Raw genomic sequence first — 16,071 nt, 5'->3', positions numbered from 1 at the left:
CTATATAATATCTTAATAAGTTAATATTACAAATCTGCATTATCTTTTTGGTAAACGTTTCTTATATGTACTACTTATTTATATATCTAAAAATATACGTTTCTCTCTTGCCAGGTGAGTTTACAAGCATTTTTGGTGCATTTATATAAACGTTTCATTTCTTTCCTTCTCTCTTTTTCCTTTTTTTTTTTTTTTGTTTTTTGGCATGTTAACTGTTCGATGAACACAACCGAGGTATAACAAATCTTTCTTTTCGTTCATTTATGAATAATTCTACGAGTATCTGGTTAGACATCGCTTATTCGGATTTAGATTATCACTCGTTTATTTTAACTTAAGCCCTGATTTTAAATTTTACGATTAGCATTAATAGAGTTTTGTAGCTGGATATTTGAAAAGTATCGAACATCATCTTGATACTGTGAACAACAATCGAGATGATTATCTTAGGAATTAAAGAAATTATCTAAATCTAGCTTTAAAAATGCTGTCGTAATCGCTGTACAATCATTGGAGGACGGAATGTCTGAATTATAAGTAGACTAACCCTTTGACATTCTAACAGAATGATAAATAATTCAGAATGAACGATTTAGAAAATAATTATTTCTTCAATCCTATACATTTCCTGCTTCACGTACGAGAAATACATACTTTAAATTTTTTAAGAAAATAAATATATGACAATTCAAAATGTGAAATTTCTAGTGGATAATATATTTAATACGCTTTGTCTGTCATACTAATGCCATACTAGTGTGCTTGCTACACCGTTAAATAGTAGAGAATGTTATTTCTTCCTTTCATTCTTATAACGAAGAAAGCTATGGATTTTGAAATCATGAAAAATAAAACTATTTCAAGTATAGAGATCTCGATTACGATGTTTCACGAACAAAAATCAGTCGTAGCAATTAACTCGATTAAATCTTATCTTACTACGTGACACGATAAAAACGTCTTATCTATGTCAATGTAATCGACACGAAATACTTAATCCGATAAGAATATTTTTATAGATCGATCTCTATTGCTATGCTGATCTCTGATCGAATCTAGAGTAACGTAAGGCAAATAAATCGCGTTTATTGAACAGACTACAAACAAACTCTGAACACAATTATGCTCTTGAATCTACTTCAGGCTTCTCTATACTTATCGCATATGCAAAAAGGATGAGAATCTTTCTCGTTCATCGACGAGTACGAACATCACGTTTACCATGTACTTCATAAATCTTTAACATCTTTCATTGGCTTTGAAAATCTGAAATTCTGTGCCTTCGTAGTCAAGTTGTCGAAGGTACGTTGATCCTGGATAAAAGCGTTGAATTTGTTTCCCTTTGCTACAGTACGTAGACGTTTGCTATAGTAATATACGATATTATACAGAGTAATTAGGTGGTAGCAGGTGGCGGACCGAAAACCACTCTGCTTCTCGAAACAGCTCCTAGAACCGGCTTCAGAAGGATGAAGAAACCCGCGATGAAGAACGCTGTGAACGTCAAGCTTCTTCCAGTATAGCCACCAGGCCACCATTTCGAGTACGTGCCCGTGATCAACGTCGCAAGCAAGAGCACCGTGACTATGATACCACCGAACGCGTGCATGATTTTCAGAAGAACCGGCCTGAAACGCGGATACAGCCACCTGGAATTGTTGGTGACGATGCCGAACGCAGCTGTTAGAAACGCCAAGATAATGCTGACCAATCCGAGGATCGCGTGAGGCGTGACAAAATGCGAATTGTTGTTGTTGTTCTTGTTGACCACGATGATGATCAGTCCGACTAATACTAATGCTAGACCGGTGGCGTGCAGGATCCAGTGAATCGTTACTCTGTTGGCTCTGGACACCTTCCAGCCGATATACGCCTCACCGGAAACGCTGAATATCGCCTCGGTTACCAGAAGACCCACCTGTATCGAGGAAAAAGTTGCTACTTAGTCGATTGGCGTTTAAAGAATTTTTGTATGGGAACAAAGGGAACAGATAAGTTTTTCTATGAGAATGAATGTCAGTTCGATCAGGTGGAAAGTTTCATAGGATTTGATTAGATTTAGCGGAGATTGTTAGGTAAGATTCCACAACGGAGTTGCGAAGTGTTTTAGGTGATTGTCAAGGTTACTTTTAGTTAGTTTCATATTCCAAAATATCTATGTTTTTAATATGTTTTCATTGGATTATGACGAATGTTTTGTATATCGGGAGAGAGTCGCAAAGTGTCTTTTAGAGGCCGGTTCTAGATTGAAATATAGTACATCATTAAATTTAATCGTTTAATTTTTGCAAACTATTATGTCGTATTTGCCCACTTTTTCCGACAGCGTTATGTAAATCACTCGCACTGTCGAAAATTTTTAGGTTTACGATCTTGTTTCAATCGTTCTAAAAAGCTTAATAACCTGATGACCACCGTGGCAGCCAGCATGTTCCTTAAAATTTCAATTTATAGCGTTACATCATTTACATCACTTACTGTGTTAGTGCACCATCTGAATGTTGATACCCAGATGGTAGAAGCGCTATGTCCTAACTCTCAAAAATAGCAATTATTCCTGGCCGTGTCATAAACTCGGCCTAACGACGAGCTCTAACACGAAGCCTTAGTGTTTGACGAATTTGATAGGCAGAGCAATCGACAGCAATCGACAGCAATCGACAGAGAAAATAGCGATCGTTTTAGTTTACTCAGAGAATGTTGCAACCAATTTGTCGATCTGGGTCAACGGTGGATTCCTTCACCGTTTAATTCGGTGGATGTACAAGTGTGCACGCCTACGATGTTTTAAGGAGATAATGAATCGACGTGATATCATTAGAAAGAAAGACAAAAGAAAAAAAAAAGAATTTTAATGATTAGATTAATCAACGAAGTTGGGTGGTTTCGTTTCTTCTTCTTTTTCTTCCTTTATTGCAGATCTTTGCTAAGTTTACTTCTCATTTGTTACCAACATACTGCATACTCCAGATTCGATTATATTTGATTTATTTAAGAACATTGTTCGGAACACTTGTGAGTAAGTAGAACTCAGCATTCTTCCAAGTACGAGGATGATCTAAGAGTTGAGACACTTGGACGAAGGTCGCTTAATCATGTCTAGGATTTTATGTCTTTTACATACAAAACTCTTCAGAATGGTAGACACACGATCATTTTATTTTTTTAGCTTTGCAAACGTAAACAATGCCGTAAGTTCCAGATATCTTTCGCCATATTTGTTCTTTCATTAATGTCGTGGAAAATTACTTTTAATATTTTACGTGCGCATGCCATCATACTTATTATAATCGTACAACAAATGAAGTATAGTCGTACAAGAAGGTATTCGTATTTTATTAACCGATAGTGTTAATTAGTTGTATTAATAGTATTGTATACCTATGATATTAGATAGTTTTGTGTTATGTTACGCGCCAGGATATTTGCAACCGTGAAAACAATAATTACGAGAAAATTGATCGGATGCCCGCGACGTTTTAATAGCCCCATGAATCACGGCCGTGATTCTGTGTTTCACAGAAAAATGTTTAATCCTCATCGTAAATAAAATATGATACGAATGATTTCAACGTACGTCGATGTTGTAATTAGTCGCGAAGATATTTCAAACACATCGCAAGATAACTTCTATGACATATTACATGCTTCGTTATGTAGTTGGTGTGAAATACGAATTGCCTTTTCACCAAAATGAAAAAGTTGCGGTTATCCACGTAAACTGTCTTCCGCGTTCTACTCCCGATGGATGATATTTCATATTCCACACTTTCTATAAACGTCTGTTTCGCCAGCTTTCTTTGAACAGAAACTTATATCAAAAGGATTCATTTCAATCGAAGATTTTTCATATCGGTAAACACGGCGTTCTTCGGGTCACTTTTATTTTTATTTTTCTATCGTTAAGAAATTTCTTCAATTTCTCAAATAAACTAGGTGCTGTCGTAAAATTTCACTCCATGAGAATTTCGTTTTAGTATTCTTGTCCTGTAAAGATACCGTCGTGATGTTATTTCTAAACAGCCGTATATCGCGAACAGCTACTCTTCTATTTCTCGTTTAATATCGGATAACAATAGAACAATTACCTGTCTTATTTCGTTTGGCGTTATCGGACTTCCAGATAAAAGGATACACTTGGAGTGAAATTTCATGCAGAATAGCGTTTCACGCTTAAGGAAAATATGGAAGTAACGTTATCGATATAACGCGTAACTTTTCGCTTCAATTTTATGCTAAAGATTTTCTTAAAACGTTAAAGGCGTTTTCGTCAACTAGAACGAGATTAGAGCATAAGACGTTCGAGAATTAAGTTGCGAAGCTTTCCTCTCTTAAGCTTCGCTTCGAAACTGAGAAACATCAATTTCCGTAACTCCGCAGCGTGTAAACAGAAGATTTATTGCCACCGTGGCATTACGAAACGCATTCGTTGCTGCAGGATGTTTGTCGACTTTAAACAAGAGAGTTGCACCGACTCTTCTTCTCGAATAAGAACCAACCTGTTGCTTCAATCGCTAATTTTTGTGCAATGTAATTTTCAACGTATCGAGTTACCGATGTAACGTAGGAGTCAAGCACCTACTACATTCCTGATCCACGTGCCTCTTTAATTGTTCCATTGTGCAATTAACGTTGGCCAAGTTGGCTACTTACTCCGACGCTCATGCAAATGGGATGCCACGAGAAGAAGCTGTACTTTCCAAAGGCCAAAACCAAAATGTATATCACTGGCGCCAATAGGAGGATATGTGTGAGGGCTGAAAACACCAGCATAATGGCACTTGGCGGTCCTTTGCCTGGTGGTTGGTCCGTCATTTTTAATTGGCTGTTATCCTTCCACCTGTGGGAAGAATTATTATATATTAATAGTGGAAATAAGACAAATACGGATGATATTAGAGCGTTTCAAAATGTCAAGAAACATTGTTACTTTAACGTTTAATGGAAAATTGTTGTTAGAAGATGCTGGTTAAAAAGAGCTTCTCTTAAAAAATTATATTATCATTCGAACGTTCAGTTAGTTGCTGTGGTGGATCAGGTAAAACGTTTGATTTCCGCTAGATCGATCAATTAATTTCAGTTATATCTGGATTGTTTCAGAGGTTCGATCTAAGTTTGAAAATCGATCGTTGATGGACTTTATTAACAGCCTATTCGTTATAACTCGCACGAAAGAGTTTAATTTGCAGCGTTGTAAAATATCGCAAACAAATTCGATGAAATGAACAAGCAAATTCGAAACGAAAGTTTGCAAAAGTTCTTCAATGTCCAGAAAATTCTGAACGTCCAGTGAATTTTGTTCACCGAAATCCAACAAAAATTCTGTCCATCTCTAACTGCCTTGTCTTTCTGTAAGTGTTTCCATCACATTTAAACATATCTTCTATAACGTTTAAATAAGTGAAAAAGTCTACCGCTATGTATAATTCATCGGAGTGGTTTATGAATTTTTCGCTACATTTTCCACGTACGTAGTAATGTTTTTCATTTTTTGTAAAATTATCAGCCTGTTCAACCGTTCACCTTTACAATTAGTAAGAGTCATATGCGTGGGTTTGGTCTTTAAATCGTAAGTAATTTAACACTCGAAAGATCAAGATTACGATACGTCAATGATCATTGAACGAGAAATTCGAAAATATCATTTAGCTTCGTAAGGATAATAAAATATTCGAGTTTTCAAAGATAGCAGATGTATCGTATAGGCGATAGAGTCCTTAAAAATTCAGACGAACTAAGCTCCTTTTCTTCGATTTAGAAGAAAAACGATAAATTCCACACGACCTGAGCTGGTCTTTTGACGCAACTGCTTCTACGATCGTTTAAAATGCACGGCGTGTGATTCACTGCTAATTGCGCGACATGATTCTACGTTTCTTTCAGCTTCTATTTGTTCAAACACGCGGAAAATCGTGTCCTTTATGACAGTACGTAAGCACGAGCGCGATCAATGAAGCCACTGATTAAGTGAACGTCTGTCAAGATCGAGGGAGTCGATTATTGCTACAGTTCTGCTATGTTACAGCTGTCCGAGAGTCTTTGAAGTATTCTAAACCAACTCGAGCTTTGAGAAAATTCAATCAAACTTTACAGAACTCGTACAATAAATATTATCATACCGCAGTAAATTTGTAAATTCTCTTATTCGGAGTAAGCATATCAAATTTTGATAACAAGGAGCAGTGAAACGTCGATATTATGAAAAGAGGCAAACGTATCGTAATTTAACACGAGGCAAATTAAACGCGTTTCGAGTTGTTTTTGACCCGATTATCTACTCTTCCCCTTAACAATATCTTTTAAATACAAAGAAACACATAAAGAAATTGCTCCTCGTGCACGTTCTTTCTCATTTTAATTTTATGCTCGTGCCTCTTTCCGAAAATCAAAAATATCTTTATGTAGAAATTAGCAACGTAATTGGGTCAAACTATGATCGTACGAAACTGTACTGTAGAAAAAAAAACGATCTACACGAAAGTCTAATTGCACAGAAGGAAAAGATTGCGAATTAGTGCTTTATCATGAATTTTGCTCGATTCTGCTCATGAATGGCTTATCGTGAATGAGAAGTTCAACGACACTCGTAAGTGTCGACTACGATTCGATAAAACTAAAGTACGCTTGCACACCGACGATTCAATGATAAATATAAGTGATGTAAGGAAAGCTATTAATATAATTGCATCGATCTGGACTCTGCGAAGATGCGTTTGAAAAATATGATGTTTGAAAAATATAAACATCGAGTAATATCTTAAATTTATCGATAGAGAACTTCCGTCGTATGTTCGTTTTCGCCTGTAACTCGTTTGCAGGAAAAATTCGATTTCATGGATTATAAACATAACGTAGGAAACTTTTTACGGCATTGTAATTCGGCATGAAAGCAGTAAAAAATACTAATAAACGCGGATAGGGAAACGAGATTGCAGTATACGTAATCGTTTGCAGGAAGATTAACATCGAGTAATGTTGGATTTGCTATGAAAACATAAAGATGTGCGCAAATAAGCGGAGGAAAACAATGTGCCGCAACACTAATCTTAAAATTATATCACGACGAAGCGTGTTCGTATGCTCTGACAGCTGTGAGTACAATTATCGTAGAACATATAACAAATATACCTATGAATGCGTTAAAAGTGCAATAAATTACAAATATAGATCGAAGGAGTGTTGATTCGCAGTATAAAATTGTAAAATTCGAAGAAAATATCCGACGTTTCTGTAGACTTTGGGATTACGAGTCGCGTGAGAAAATTTTGAAACGCCATTCAAATTTACACGTTCGTACGTAAATGGGAAAATATGCGAGTGGAATACAAACATGTGTACCATTTTGTTAATCCGTACTGTTCGAGTCGTAGATGCGATAATAGTCGTTGAATACTTTGTACCAGTAGTAATAATAGTATCGTAAAAATATCATACCGAAGATTTCTTTATCAACGATACCCAAATACTATCTGTTTACGCCGAAGCTGAAGAGCACTATGGGCAAATAATAAGTAAGTTTTCGGTAAAAACATCCAGTACTTATCTAACGGTTATGTGAAACCGTGTTTATCATAATATAATTACGCCCGTTGTTGATGACGCAGACCGGCACACTTTCAGATACGCTCCACTTTCGCGGCTCGAGTGAATATACCGAGCGTATCACGCGAATCTCGCGTTTACGCGTAACTGTATCGAAAACGGGGCACGTTCGGGGACCTAGTTGCGGAAAACTATCGCCAATCTTTCGTTGCATAAGCGACAGTGTAAAAATAGCCGTGCGATAACGAAGGTACCGGTACTCTTGTACTATAATGAAAAGGAAAAGGCTGTTCGAGCAGGCCGAGAACTTAACTCGATGTAATTCTTTGGGTACCTTGAACGATGTCCGGAGCGAGGAGAATCGTCGTCGTCGTCGTTTGAAATCGTGACCGGGGCACAGATTTTTATCTCGTCTTAATTTGATATAGAAAACTTGTGAGAAGTATGAATTACAAATGAAGCTTGGAGATTCGATTAGGAAATCGGTTTTACAAGTTCGTTTTAATTTTATCGGACGGGGCGTGTGTACAGAGTAACGTAACGTCGTTCGTAAGATTAGTTAGTATCGATTGTTGATGTTTTGATTATGTAAAGATAATTAAAAATATATCCTGCTAAGAAGGACTTTGTTCTCCACTCTCATAGCTGAGAAACGATAATTACATTGAAAATTCCCTGTAACTACATGCACGCTATTAATACATATTTCCGATGTTATTAGCAACTTAATTGAAATTATAGATTGAGTTTTATATGTACGTATCTAAAACTTGTATTTCTTCATACAGATGTTTCTACATTTATATGTTAATTTCTACGTTCATATGTCCTATACTTCTTTCTATAGCTATCTGTTACACGGCAAAGAACGAACAAGATACTCTTAAACGTGGTCTATTTTTAATCAAAATTATCGACCATATTTCATTCGTCATGTTTGGCCCAATGCTACAAAAATAATGAAGAAGGAGTCACATCTCTATGAACGATAACGAAACAATTACGAAATAGCATTCCGTTTTCGACCTGTTTTAAATCACACAATTTGAAAGAATCAGCCAGAAACCGAATTACGAGAAACTGCTACGGAAACTGAAAACTTTATTTCTTCCGATAACTCCAGTTGACCGATAAATAAACGCGCGCCTCTCGACCGCGTAAAATACCCAAAGAATAAGCGTGGAAAGTGTATTTTATCTAGGAACTCACCTCGATAGTCACAGACTCACTGGATCGGATCTCCGAAGAGAAAGGCCACCGACGTGGACCGTTCGTGCTGAAAAAACGAAAACGAGCTCGGACAAAAACACAGAAGAGGAAGAACACGGAACGGCGTCCGCGCCTCGACTGAAAGCACGCGTCCTAGCATGGTCGCAACGATCTATCGCTGCGTTGCCGATACTTCTTACGAATGACGCGAGGAAAATCGTGGAGTAAACGCGGCCTTGGCGCGTCTAATCGCTGCGATCTTCTCTTCGCATGTATAAAACGGGCACTGCGCTCGCAGCCTGCAGAGTCGGACCCATTGTTCGCCTCGTCGTGGTGCGATATCGCGTGCCACCGATGTATACTGCTTTTCCTGCCACGTTTTTCTATTCCACTCGGTTTTCTTCCTCGCCGACTTTCCTATCGCGCGAATAAAAATACGAGCAACAAGCTGCATCAACTTTCGAGGTTGCATAATTCTATCATAGTAGATAATACCTAATCACCTTGCAATTGTTACGAAAGATTTGTCATATTTTTTTAACCGTTCAAGAAGAAACGACGATGGTTAACGAATAATAAAAAAAATTGCCAAATACTTATCGAATAATCGCAAGGCGAATAAATAATCCGAAACCAATTAAATCAAGTAAACGTAGCAAACAGTTAGCGAATATATTAACGCGGTATTTCCTTCTAATTTATGACGATCTTATCGGAGAATATTTTCGGAATAAATTATGCTGCGCATAACGAGCTCATTTTTATGAAGGCGTAGTCGATTTAAACTATGCGTTGATATTACCGCGAGCTTTATAGCGGTACTTCGATGTTGAGTAGCCGCTGATTACGTGACCACGTGGCCCGATCCTGGTATCAAGAATTCGTGTTTCGCTTCTTTCCACTCCAACGAGGGTATTTTTTTGATGGTAAATTTCAGTCGAGAACGAGCGAGATAAAACGAATGTCCCCCGGCATTTGACTGCTATGTACGGAAACACGACTTCCTCGTGCAGCGACAACTGATTTCCCACCGGATCAGACTTCTTTTTGGATGTTTTGCGTATGTTCACTTTCAGGTCGTTTGCGGAAGAAATTGCTGCGGCGGCTGAAGCAGATGGAAGAACGTAATTTTAGCTTCGTAGTTTATGAAACAGTGCCGGGTTCTAGAAAATTTGTATGTAGAGCAAAGATTCGCGCCTCGTTCCTTTTTCAATATCTTTCTCTATATTAAATTTGATCAACACAGAGGAAGAACTACGGACGAAAGCAGCCTTTGCCCGGAAGATCTAGGAAATGATGTCAAACGATCAAGGCAAATGGATCATCTCGTATGTAGAATTTTAAGCATGTGAAAATGGAGAAGATAAGGATATTTGTATGCGACGTGCAGTTGTGCGCGTCAATTATTACGAATTATAAATCGTCGGCTACAATTGTTGATGTTTAAAATTAATTAACGTATCGTACTTTGCGAAAACGCGATAGGATTCGTTACTTAGTCATCGATATCTCCCAACGGTGAATAATTATTAATTACTCATCGATGAATTTATTGTCTGCGCTCATACATCTTGCTGTGCATTTTACGATCTGTACTAATACAAATTTCATTTAATATAGTTATTTCTTCATCTTGCATAAAAGAAACTTCGCCGAACCAACGTTTCAGTTTCCACATTATGGGAGATATTTCCAAATGCAAGACTTCCGTAGAAAGAAACGACGAGAGACAAAGGATTCTAGATGAAAATCAAACTAGCAGAACGTTTTTATTTAGTACAAAAGTAGATCGATTTTCTCAAGATAATGACATTAAATAACGCTTTCGCTGCTACTGACGTATATACGTATTGCGGTGCGTCAATTAACTAATGCCACTGACGCAATTGATCCGCAACAGCTAAAAGTTCGATGGGCGATGTGTTGAAACAAACATTACCTAGATATTTTTTTAAATAAAAAAATCTCTGACGGAAAGTGCAATTTTTGACGTCACGTAGCTGTATTTTTCAAACGCTATGGTACAAAGTGAATAGTAAAAGTATCCACAAATTAGGTACTATGTTACAAGGTACTGTATAAATTTGTAAAACATACGATTCCACGTGGAATGTAACTTTCGAGTGTAAAATTTAAATACATTACAATTCACTATCGTTAAATAGTTGCACGTTAAAGGTAAATAACGAAAGTAACGTGGACAGTTTCTAGCGAAACATAAGATTTCAATTAGCGTGCGACGAATACGAAAAATGAGACCAAAATTAGGAAGACTGATCTATTGGATTGGCCACCTAATGATTATCACCTAATGACAAAATCCGCGGTCACTTAGTTGCCAATCCAATAGAATAAACAGAAACAAAAATTCCATCAGAATCATTAGAATTAGGAATCATTAGAAATTTTACATAATCATTTGAAGACTGAAATTTATATTATAGTTGCATTTGGCGCTTAAAGATTACATTTTACAAGAAAATTACACAGAGAATCGTATCGTTTACTTTTTTCTTTTACAAAATGATTCTACAAGAAAGAATAGCCATCACCAATACTGTTCCGTTGATCCCTGTATGTGTCACTGTTAACCGTTGTTTCGTTAATTATATTTCTGACAAGTGGTATGACCAAGAGGTTCTTCTCCAATCGTACACGTCATTTGCTGCGAGCGGAAGTATGCATGGACAGTTCATACGTATGCACGCGAGCGCATAAATCGGCCTCGACGCTCATCGGAATGTACTCCGATTGCTTATTCGAAGCGTGGATGCCAGCTATACTCCGATTATGCAAATATTCGGCGGTAATAACGTTAACAATGCCGGTAACTTCGTGCATGCGTGAATCCTCGCGCCTTCATTAGAGTTGCGCGCGCCAGTGTTGCAGCGCAGCTATTAATTAAACGATTTTCATTTCGTTTTCCAACGATTTGTTTATGAATACGATGCGTTCTACAAAGATTGCGAAGATAGATAAACCTAACTGTAAATAAATAGACGAAAATATCTGAGAGACGAGCGATTTTTTATTTTATTATTAGAATTATTTTGGTACGAGAAGCAGTGGTACGTGCAAAGGAATGAACATTTCTTTTGCGTGTAAAGATATAACCATCGTGGTAGCAATACGTCCTAGATGATACTATTAAGTAAACATTTTTATTTTTATAGTAACGACAACCACAATGATTGTCATCTTCAGTAGCAGCTAGAATCTTCTGACCACAGTTATATACGGTGTAATAATTCTATTTAATCGTAAACTATGCATTGATATGATTCTTGCAAAAATTCTATAAGACACAGTGTTCACGCTATACTTGTTCGATAGATTTTTGGAATTTTGGAAACTTTCCATCATGATGGTATAATAACGTTGTTCTTCGTTTGGAAAGGTCTATGACAGACACTGTATCAAATCAATAAACGTCCGTATACTTCTAAGTAGGATCGTTTTACTTAAAAAAATGTATAAAGAAATTGTTCACCCTTTGAACGATTCCGAATCCGCCACGTCCAACAAAAATATCAGCTCCGGTATTTTTTCCATTAACTAGAATCGAAAGCTACGATCCTGCGCCAGCACGTGGCAGCTATGACAGCCGGTTTGTGTTGACCGGGAGTCGTCATGACAACTCGAACGATCACCACGCGACAAGGACGGCCACTTCGTCGGTGTTTCGTGCAAACTTCGTAATGGTACCGTGACGACAACGTTCGCAGCAAGAATACACGAAATTTCTACTGTTTACGAAAAAAATGGTGGTGCTCGACAAGCGTAGATCGTTGATAGTGTCCACCGCAGGCCACTTCTTCGGCGTGCCCCTGAAAGACGACGAGACGATCGCGGACGAGCAAACAGTGTTGGACAACTTCTTGGACAGAGCCGCGTGCAGAATTCTCTGTGCACAACCGGCGGATGCGGAGGACGAGGAACTGCGGTTGAAGTTGAGTAACGAGTTACCCGTTGGGAGGAACACTCTGGTCTTCTTCAAGGTAAATAAAAAATAAAAGCAGAAGGTAGAAAAAGCGTGATTACTTAACGCGTTACGGAAGAATTGTAGAATATTATTTGTCATTTATTTAGCTACATGTCATTAAACGATAAAAATGCACGTCATTTGAATTTTTTTCTAAACATTCGTTCTTCCATTTTTATCAACGTATTCCCTGTTATCGACACGTACGACGTTTCGATCAAATTATTTCAATAAGAACGACACAATTATTGCATTGTCATTGGCGTGAAGTCGTTTAAATAAAATTATAGCGTCTAAGAGAACAACGATCTTAAACTGCTTAATACGTTCCAAAGTAGAAAGTCGAACGAACTGATGAATGAAAGCTTAATGTAGTTAACAGAAGCATCGGTGACAGAAAGGAATTTCCACGACCTCGTTCAAGTTACAACGACCGGCAGTGGAAAAGGATCGACGTTGCTCGAAGCTCTCCGTCAAGTATGGGCGCCAACACTTCGGTCTTCTGGTCTCAATTCATCCTATTTGAAGAAGCTGGAGGAGAATCTTCTTGGCTCGTCAGCAACGACTTCCGTCGTCGAGGAGGAGAATTATTGGAGAAAGACATGGGAGGACGCGAAACGATCGCACGACAAAACGATTTACGCGGAGGCTGTAAAAACCTTGAGGAGCATCCGAGCCGAGTTGGAGAGCGCAGCGGTAGCTAGGTGTCGTAAAAAGAGATCATTTCAGTGAATTCTTCGGTAGTTGGATCGTGAGGAATTTTATGGAGATACGTTTTCTAGCTATCTTTGGAACATTGCGCGTGAAAGCATTACTTCTGTTACAATTGGCATATAAAACTTGAGATGAGAAATTAAGCGTATTAATTTACCTAATGGTATTATAAAAAGTTTCGTTTCTTTTTCTTTTCTATGATATAGTATATAGGTTATAGTCTTAATACAAAAATCTTTGTTCTTTTAAACAGCCACGTATAGGAGGACTTCTGAATTTTTATTTCCAGTGCTGCAATTAGAGATTGAATTATTTTCACTTTGGTATATTTTATCTGCTATATTCCTCTTTTTCGTACACAGAGATGGGCTAATTAGCGTGGATGACGCTGTTGAAGCAGTATCAGGCTACACCGACGACTTGTGGAAGTTAGGAGATCTAATATACACCGAGGAACGTATGAAATCTTTTGTGGATGTTATTGGAGACGAAGTGGTATCTCTCGTAAGAAACACAATCGGAGAGGTAAAATATCCCAACTAATATTCTATGATAAATTACGTTTAAATGAAACTGCTAAGAACTAGTTTACTTTCTTTATCCATTTCATTTTTGTATCTTTCAAAAATCAGTTTACTTGATTGAATTCGGTTTTTTAATTAGCATTGTATTTACGAAAGAGAATTCCACGGACTTAATATATTTTTCTAAAATTTTCTGAAGTTGCTCGTGTTCATTCTCAAACTAGATTCGAACTAACGACGATCGAGTGAAAATTGAAGCGATATCAAGTGGTGCAGGAATTTGCGAGAAATGGACAGACATGGTGGAGAAATTCACTACGTTATTTTGGCCTCATCATTCAGTTCATCCGTGGAAGGGTGACAGTTACGTCCCGGAAAGATGTTCACGTATTGGCAAACGGCTCAGGTATCTCTTATTAATGTGCTCTTCCTGCTTTGTACCTGGATTCAATGGGCGATTTTCTTGGTATTTAGGCAGATTGGGGAGCTACGTGCTCAGTATAGGCAATTAACCAGACTGCTGACTCCTAATGAGAGATCTGGACTTGACACGGATGCTTTGATGCATTGTTTCGATGATGTTAAAGGTATCCCTGCATTGTTAACATTTAATTATTGCAAAAGATATACGTGTTATTGCGTAATTTGTGATCGTTACAGCAAGCTCAGAAGCCGATAAATTATGCCTCAGTAATATTAACAAAAATATGTAGAATTATATATATTTATTAAACATTCAAAACAATGATTATTCTAATAAAGGGATACGACGATAGTATCTTTTTAATATAGAACAATTATGTATGGTAAATTACCAAGAAAGAACATAATACAAAGCTAGTCGAAAGAGTGTTTAAAACGATAAACAATACACACATAAAGAATGATTTTAGGAAACATACAAATAATTTAACAAATATACGAAAAAAATCTATCTAGCGGCGGGTGCTTCTTATATTAATTATTTTATCCAATTATGTTTACGCAATGACACACAATTAATTATACGTTCATCAGTGGTCTTCGATGACGACGACAAGTGTGTTGAATGGAACCGACTCAAGAGGAAGATCGAAGAAGGGCTGGTGCCCGCTGAAGAAAGAGTAGCGCAGAAACTAAAGTCACAAATTGCCGATGCTACTACTCCAAACTCTCTACTCGCTGAATTTCGACGGTACTTCGAACTAATGAAGAGAGATGGTTTAAAAAGGGCTTTACGCGGAGAACGGGAGGCTTTGCTCTCAGCTTACGGGGATCTTACAGGTAATTCTAAAGGAGAAAAGGAATCGAGACTCCGATGAATTCAAAATGATTTCGATTACAATATTATAACCTTCTGTCCACGTTCTTACGTTTTAACTTCTCATTTTCTTCGTCATTGATCGTCGGATCTAAAGAGAATTGCCTGGCCGGGCCGGATACGGCAGACTTGTTGGATAGTCCGAGAATACTTCAAGAGGTTCAAGCTGCCAGATCTGCGGAATTAAGATTGGAAAGTTTAAATAAATTAGGAAAGGAATTGCTTACGGACCTTCCTGGTTACGAAGACATCTCTTTGAGAGTAACGACAGCGCTGAGAGACGTTGAAAGGAAAAGACAAAGCTTCGTTGATACTTGGGTAATTGTATCATTTTAAGGTCTTATATTATTCTACAGCCTCACTATAAAACACAATTCGCTCGTCAGACCGAAGAAACGAAAGAAGCTGTCGCGAGAAAGGAACTGACGCTAGGCACTGACTCTGCGGTGGTGGAGTTAACTGGCACCAGTATGATGAGGGTCACGTACGATCCAAGGCTAATGACTTTGATCAGAGAAGCTAGGGCACTTTCGAGTCAAGGCGTCGAACTTCCTCGTGAAGTGAGGGAGCTAGTTGAAAGAGCAGGTTCTTTAGCTGGACGTGCCAGAGCTCTACAACAGGTCGCCACCTTTCACAACACAATTGGCGATCGTATGGTACCGTCTCAGAGACCTTTAATGCTCACGACCGCGCTCGAATTGGCACGAGCCGTTCAAGAACAATCTGGTGTAGTTTGGTCCGATCCTCAGGCTGTTGATGCTTATACCGCTAGATTGAAAGAATTGGTAATTTTTCAATCT

The 16,071-nt window shown here is 37.9% G+C and overlaps 2 protein-coding genes across 3 annotated transcripts in view; one reads left to right on the top strand and one right to left on the bottom strand.

Moving 5' to 3' along the window:
- Positions 1-173: 173 nt before the first annotated feature.
- LOC126915515 (transmembrane reductase CYB561D2-like) lies at positions 174-8,918 on the bottom strand. Of its 2 annotated transcripts, none has more exons than XM_050720258.1 (3): positions 8,752-8,918; positions 4,654-4,840; positions 174-1,918 (listed from the first exon to the last, which is right to left on the bottom strand). In XM_050720258.1, exons 2-3 carry the CDS (start codon positions 4,813-4,815, stop codon positions 1,397-1,399), a joined length of 684 nt encoding a protein of 227 aa, XP_050576215.1. In that variant the 5' UTR covers positions 4,816-4,840; positions 8,752-8,918; the 3' UTR covers positions 174-1,396. The 2 variants fall into 2 exon arrangements, with proteins under 2 accessions (XP_050576215.1, XP_050576216.1); XM_050720259.1 differs by lacking the exon at positions 8,752-8,918 and adding an exon at positions 7,435-7,455.
- A 3,480-nt stretch (positions 8,919-12,398) lies between these two features.
- The window catches only part of LOC126915495 (cytoplasmic dynein 2 heavy chain 1), a 32,078-nt gene continuing 28,405 nt past the window's right edge, over positions 12,399-16,071 (top strand). The window contains exons 1-8 of the mRNA XM_050720203.1: positions 12,399-12,749; positions 13,109-13,437; positions 13,810-13,972; positions 14,196-14,377; positions 14,446-14,558; positions 14,989-15,234; positions 15,369-15,589; positions 15,658-16,056. Coding sequence (XP_050576160.1) covers positions 12,513-12,749; positions 13,109-13,437; positions 13,810-13,972; positions 14,196-14,377; positions 14,446-14,558; positions 14,989-15,234; positions 15,369-15,589; positions 15,658-16,056 — 1,890 coding nt within the window. The 5' untranslated portion in view covers positions 12,399-12,512. The remainder of the gene's footprint in view (positions 12,750-13,108; positions 13,438-13,809; positions 13,973-14,195; positions 14,378-14,445; positions 14,559-14,988; positions 15,235-15,368; positions 15,590-15,657; positions 16,057-16,071) is intronic.

Source organism: Bombus affinis, chromosome 4 (genome assembly GCF_024516045.1).
Source record: "Bombus affinis isolate iyBomAffi1 chromosome 4, iyBomAffi1.2, whole genome shotgun sequence".
Lineage (NCBI taxonomy): Eukaryota > Metazoa > Arthropoda > Insecta > Hymenoptera > Apidae > Bombus > Bombus affinis.
This window is presented reverse-complemented; position numbering and strand designations above follow the sequence as displayed.